This window comes from Sinocyclocheilus rhinocerous, unplaced genomic scaffold (genome assembly GCF_001515625.1).
Source record: "Sinocyclocheilus rhinocerous isolate Xijiao unplaced genomic scaffold, SAMN03320098_v1.1 scaffold98, whole genome shotgun sequence".
Taxonomy (NCBI): Eukaryota; Metazoa; Chordata; class Actinopteri; order Cypriniformes; family Cyprinidae; genus Sinocyclocheilus; species Sinocyclocheilus rhinocerous.
This window is the reverse complement of record NW_015666167.1, coordinates 397,671-404,798: the sequence shown is the minus strand read 5'-3', so window position 1 is coordinate 404,798 and position 7,128 is coordinate 397,671. Positions and strand designations below refer to the sequence as shown.

Sequence of the window (7,128 nt, the reverse complement as noted above, 5' to 3'; positions counted from 1 at the left end):
CACGTGATGATTTCCTGCTGATTACAGAACCGGCTTTTTTAACAATAGCATTAATAGCATTCGATTAATCATTCATTTTATTTATTCAACTATAAGGTATGCATATTATTATTGTTGGTAAAATACTGTTTTTATGGGAGTATAACAACAACAACAATAATAAACAGCTTTAAAATAAAATGTATAATGTAATAATAATAATGTAGGTTAAATTAAATTACAATTAGAACGTTTATTGTTATTCTACATGTAAAACAATATATTGTAAGTCTTATAGTTCATGTAAGTGTACATCATTTTAAGGATTATTTTCAAAACTTAATTTTCTTTAGCATAACTGCAATATTGCACCGAGTGCCCAGAATTGCAGTGTCTGTCAAATCCGCTGTGTGTCTCTCCTGAGTGACTCGTGAGCGCTGTTTATATGAGCGAGCACGGCTAACGTTAGAGAAACAGCGGCAGCAGGATGGCGAGCAAGGACACAACACAGAGTTCCCCACATCCAACACGAACAAAATCATCATGTGTTGGACTTCTGCGCCTTTTATTTATTGCATTTATTCACGTGGCACAGGCGAACAAACAAGGTAACCTCCTGAAGCGTGTTGTAGCTGGTTTTCGTGAGTCTGTATAGCTGTATACATACCGCGGCTTCACGGCAAGCTAATAACTGTTAGCTTCGAGCCGTAGCGCGTCAGTGAACAAAATAAATATTTAGTCAAGCCTTATCCATAATATTGAAGTCACATGTCTAGCTAGGTTAGATGACTTGTGACTGCTCTTGCTGTTTTTATTTTCTTGACGTAAAGCTGCTGGATAATATTGCTCAGAGATATTAGTTTAGCTTGAGTCTTGAAGCTAACAGGCTTAGTCATATTACATTAGCGAACACCTTAACTTACCTGGCTGAAGTTACTTTTACTCTCAAAAACAAAACAATGGATAATGTGTTACAAAACTCAAACCCATTCAGGATAGGTTTTCACCTTTGTAATAGCACGTTAAATGATTATGTTCACTCTCCACTGGTGACCAGTTCATGTCTTGGGATTGTTTTGGCTAATATATGCCGGTTTGGCACGAAGTTTTACCCGATGAAAATAACGTTCATAATGTTTAAACATCACATTAAAGCAATGCCAAGTGGGTAAAAGAGTGGAAGGTTGAAAGTAAATTGTTAATGTGAGAGTTTTGTTTCTGAGGCCCAGTCTGTCAGTGACATGTCAAGTTGGAGAGGGAGGAGAAGGTGGTGACTGCATACTGCAAGTTCATGCAAGTTTTTACTATATTCCTTCATGTTGCTCAACTTGCTCAAGCACAGTTAAATACAGTAGTGTTGTATGTCACTGGGAGTAATTAGTTGTTAAGCACTAAAGCAGTGTGTTATATAGAAATTGATTTGTCTGATTGCATTTGAGGGGTTCAGCTTATTGAATAAAATTTAGAGGTTCTCAGACATGACACTGTAGAAAGTCTTATCAAAGTGCAGAACACTTGGTTGTGTTTGCAAATGAAATAATCCAGCGCACTGGCATAATCCAGATATCAACCGCTTGACAGGGCAGATGACCTAATAAATCCAGTGCTTGTTATTTTTGACTATTTCTTGACTAGTTTATTACCTGTATTGAAATGTCTCTGAATGTCAACAGACAATTAAAAGTTTACTTCACCCAAAAATGAAAATCTGTCATCATTTACTCACACTCATGTTGTGTGTGAACCTTTTTCAGTCTGTCTTCTGTGAAACACAAAAGAAGATATTTTGAAGAATCTTGGTTACCAAACAGTTTTGGTGACCATTAAATTCCATTGTATGGACAAAAACACTGAGACATTTCTGGACAAAATTACAAGTTATACAGGGTAACATGAGGGTGAGTAAATGATGACACAATTTTTATTTTTGGGTGAAGTAACCCTTTACTTGTCAGTTGTCATTGGTTGAACAATGTGGGCTTGTCTGTGACCAACATCAATGTCTGTAGAACATTTTGACAGAAGCACAGTATGTAATAAAGTCAATACACTGTTACACATTTTGTTGAAATCAGTCTCCTGGGCTGTCATCTGTTCTGTGAGAGGTTTTTCCTCAACTATGCACAGTGGGAAACTTTGTATCAAAACAGTTAAAAAAAATATATTTAAGCCCTTTTCCTCAGTTCTAGTGTTGGCATAGATACTGCGTTTTGGCTTTATAAGGAAGATTCATCCATTGACAAGATTGTTGGGGGATTTTGTAACACTGGGAGGAAATACAAAGAGGCAACAATTAATCAAGCCTGGCCGATGACTTTTTATCAATACTTTTGTCGTGTAGGTAGTCACATTAGTTAGGGCACACCAAGCTCTAAATGCTTGAGGGCTGGAGATCAGTGAAGGTGTGTGATCTTTGCCCTTCAACGACAGCATGTTTCTCTTTCCCTTAATCCCTGGATTACTCTGCCTCCTTTGCCTGGACAGTAGGGCAATCCAATGGTGATTTTAGTGCTTAGATGTGTGTTTGCCACGTAGTGAAAGTTTCTTATGTTGTTTGTTGTCAGAAATAATGCACTTTGATGAAGTCAAAAATCTAAAGCTTTTGGGTTGAATAAGATCCATTTCTTACAAAGTCAGTTATCAGATCTTGCAATTGTAAGTTCAGTGTTTTGTTGTAAATGAGAAATACTTATAATGTTCTTTGCCAAATGACAGAGTAATAAACCTATTTCTCACTTCTTTCTCTTAGAAAGTACTAAATGGACCTAATAGCTACAAAGAGACCACACAGAGGCTTGAGCAGATGGGTTAATGCTTTTTGGGTAGCACGTGTGAGATGTTAAAACTATGTTCTCACTCTTCTCTTGAAATGAATGCACCACTATTTCATTTACTGTGTCAACCCAGTTATTGACTGGAGGGACTCACTGAGCACATGGAGTGTTTCTTTTTTCTCTTTCTTCTTTTAAGTCAAGCAGGAATGTTTTTAACCCCTTGGTTCCTTTTTCCAATAAGACAAGAATCCAGTTATCAATGACATCACACTTGGCATGTGTCAGTAAAGCACTGACTGGAAAGTTTGCAATGACAAGAATGTGTGTGTTTAGGAAGTTATTAAGTTGCTGTGATTGCAACAACAATGAATACCCCAAAATGCATTATATAGTGTAATATGTAGTAATATCTTTTATATATGACATCTAATAATATATAAAATACTTATACACATTGCATTATACATATTAAAATATATATTTATACTTTTACGCTACTGTTCAAAAGTTTGTGGTCAACAGTAATATTATGTGTATTACAATTTAAAACACGTTTTCTATTTTAATTTATTTATTTTGTTTTCTCTCTAATGGCAAAGCTTAATTTTCAAAATCAAATACTTTAGTTTTTAGTGTTATATAAGAAATCATTCTAAAATGCTCATTTGGTGCTCAAGAAACCGTTATTATTATTTTTAGTTGAAAATGGTTGTTGCTTTGTGTGTGGAAAGTGGAAGAGTTTTTTGTTCCCACGAGTTTGATCAATTAAATGCATCCTTGCTGATTAAAAGTATCAGTTTCTTTAAAAAAAAAAAAAATCTTTATTTTCAATTTCAAATTGCTATGTAAAAAGTGTTTTAATTATTCAGTGTCTTGCAACTTAACAGTTGCTCATTTTTACTTTCTGGTTGACTTCATAATCTTATCGTGACATATGGTTCTGCAGTTGTAGTTGCAGATTTTGTGTTCAGAGGTCAGCACGTGTTGAAAGTTGAAAATCAAAATGTGAGAAATATATTTATCTTTTCCAAGATCTGTCTGCTCAACAGATGCCTGAGAGATGAGAAGGGAAATGGTTGATGCTTGATCGAGAGATGCCCAATTGCTGTTGCGTAATTCTGTTCATGTGTGCAAGAGCACATAGTGTTCTAGTTTTTCAAGGCCTAGATCTCACTCAGCATTATGTTCTATAGTTGAGCATGAAACGTTTAAACATACAAATGGCTTCGTTCCAGTGCTGCTGTGATTGAGTAGTCAGTGTCTCATGCGATGGCCTCAGCTACAGTGTTTGGCTTAAAGGAATTCATCAAGGTGTGTGTACATGAGCAAGAGTTAGTTTCCGGAGTAGCATGTTGTTTTTACTCATTCAGCAGCATATGGCTCCCTCCCACTGGTTCTCTACAAAGCCAGTGAAGGGTCTGAAACGCATTCCTTACAATACAACATCCATGATTGTCTTTTGGCATTTAAAACATGTGTGTAGAAGCCACTTTTGTTGAAAGGAACACAAGCTTTCACTGCATTTGTTTAGTATCCTATTAAATTATGTGGTATTCTTTGACCAAGCGTAAGTTTAAGAACTCGAATTTCCATGAAATTCCACTATACAAGCTCTTCAAGTGTAGGGATTTGTAATATAGATGCCCTGTTGGTCATATATTGGATGTTTAGAAGGTTTTAAACCTCTTTGCAGGTGGTTTTGTGTGTTACTTTAAATGAATCATCTTGTATCTGAGGCTTTTTTAAGAACAGTTACGTATAAATGTGGTAAGGGATCTCTGATGTGTAAAGATGCTTTTAAACATTGAAGTGCCAGACTCTTTCTGTAAGCATCAATCACACACTGTGGAATCTTGTTGTGAATCTGACAAACAAATATATATATGTATATGTATATATATGTATATATATGTGTATATGTGTGTATGTTTATGTGTATGTGTATGTGTGTATGTATATGTATGTGTATGTGTATGTGTGTGTATGTGTATGTGTGTGTGTGTGTAACTAGCCAATGGCGATTCAATTGCCAAGGTGTTCGTAGAGGGCTGTATCTATTTAAAATCCCCTTGCTATCGCAATATCGTGCCACCAATTTGACTGACAACTGCACAGCAATACATAGTCAAAATTTAAGTATTCATAAATAGGGATGGGAATCGTTTACATTTTTATCGATACCGATACTGCTTATCGATACTATTTGGTGCAAAAAGATATGAAGTGAAAAGTTGTTGAAAATGTCAAGTTATTTTATTACTGCTGAACTTTAGCAACGTTATTTTGAAGAATGTGGGAAACTAAACAGTTGCTGGTCCCTGGTATTTTATTTCCTACTATTAAAGTCAGTGGGGACCAGCAACTGTTTGGTTACCCACATTCTTCAAAATATCTTCTTTTGTGTTCAGCACAAGAATAAATAAAAATTAATACATATTTGGTACAACATGACTGAGTAAATAATGACAGAATTAAAATTTTTGGGTGAACTATCCCTTTAATGACAAGCGGCAGCATGTTTAGTACTGCCGCTTTAAAGTGATACTCCACCCCAAAATGAAAATTTTGTCATTAATCACTTACCCCCATGTCGTTCCAAACCCGTAAAAGCTTTGTTTGTCTTCGGAACACAATTTTAGATTAAACCGGGAGGCTTGTGACTCTCTGATTGACTGCCAAGTAAATTACACTGTCAAGGCCCAGAAAAGTATGAAAGACATCGTCAGAATAGTCCATCTGCCATCAGTGGTTCAACTGTAACATTATGAAGCGACGAGAATACTTTTTGTACACGAAGAAAACAAAAATAACGACTTTATTCATCAATTCGTCTCTGTGTCTCTCCGCATCACTGTAGCGCCATTTTGTCATAGCGCCAAAAAATTTTCATTTTGGGGTGGAGTATCCCTTTAAGAGCTGCACGCATCTGTTTTTCTCTCAACTGTCTACTTTCACTTTAGACATAATTAACTGTGTTTATATGTAAACCTTGTGTGTTTTTGACAATATTAGCGCAATCAAACGACAATCAAGATAACTAAGTAATCAGGTGCTGTTTGAATGGCCCGTATGGACGCTTCGGATGTACGCGCTCTGAATAAGTACATGTTAGAACAGCACGCAAATGAAACGTTTAACCAGCAAGGCTTTAAAGCACGCGGAAATAATGTACTTTTGTGATTGCGAATAAGTGCAGTGTCTCGTGAGTGTAGGGCTGTGCGATTTTCCCAATTTTATCGATTAATTCTAATTTATTGTTTTGCCACGATTTTATTTTTTAGAAATCGAGGAATCGCAATTTTGAAAAGAAATATGACCAAATGTTAGAATTAGACACTTTGACAATATGCCGGTGATAACAGTAAAGAGAAAAGAACGATCCAACCGCATGTCGGCGCACGTGATTAACCGCTCAGTGAAGGACCATAAATATAGCGCTAAGCGATTTTGGCATCAAAATAGATAGTATTTTGATCATGTTTTAAATCAGCAAAGTTCAAAAACACCTGCATTAAATTATACTAGCAGTTTTATTGCTGCATCATCAAATAATTTCTAATGAACATGGATTGGATCCATTTAACATTCAGCAGGCCTACATAAATACAACAGAACAAAGATACATATTAAATAAACAGTGCTGTTTAGGTAGGTTTAACAGTTTTCAGGTACAGAAATAAAGTAAACAAATGTAAAACAACACTTCACTGTATAAATTAAATGCACATTAATCTAGTGTTGTCACGGTACCAAAATTTCAGTATTCGGTACCAATACCAGTGAACATCCACGGTTCTCGGTACCAAAGCAAAACACAAAAACATGCTAATTGAACAACATTTTTATTAATAACGTTAAACAAAGTTCCCCTGGTAAAATTCGCATTCCAGGGGCTAAATATCACGTTAATGGGGTCGTTTTTCAACCCGCGGACATGAAAAACAACCCGCGGCAACAGTGTTAAAGCAGCCCAATTCCGCGGGAAAACCGTGGACTTGGCAACACTGGAAGAGGATAGCTTTCGGATAGCGCATCAAGAACCGGGTTGACCGGGTACTCTGTACCACCGGTACTTAAAAAAACCTGGTACCGTAACGTTTTAATTTTTTTAGTACCGACTTGGTACCGAAATACAGGGTCTTTTGACAACACTACATTAATCCTTCTTTATTGTAACAGACTTTGATTAATCTTCTAATTTGTTTTTATATATATTTTAATATTTTTTGTAAGTTTAAATATGTATGAGATCTCCTTTACTAAGGCGGGACTCTTATTTTGACGAGTTTTCTAGTCTACGGAGCTATATGGGTAATGAAAGCATGCAGTTCTTCGGATTTAAAGTTTGTCAGTTTATTAAGCACCCCCCGAAAAG

At 36.0% G+C, this 7,128-nt stretch overlaps 1 protein-coding gene across 2 annotated transcripts in view; it reads left to right on the top strand.

The window, feature by feature from the left end:
• Positions 1-422: 422 nt before the first annotated feature.
• LOC107731838 (transmembrane protein 131) overlaps positions 423-7,128 on the top strand; it is a 54,883-nt gene continuing 48,177 nt past the window's right edge. The window contains exon 1 of one of the 2 annotated variants that reach the window (XM_016543030.1): positions 423-587. In XM_016543030.1, coding sequence (XP_016398516.1) covers positions 467-587 — 121 coding nt within the window. In that variant the 5' untranslated portion in view covers positions 423-466. The remainder of the gene's footprint in view (positions 588-7,128) is intronic. The other variant, XM_016543029.1, reaches the window with a different exon arrangement.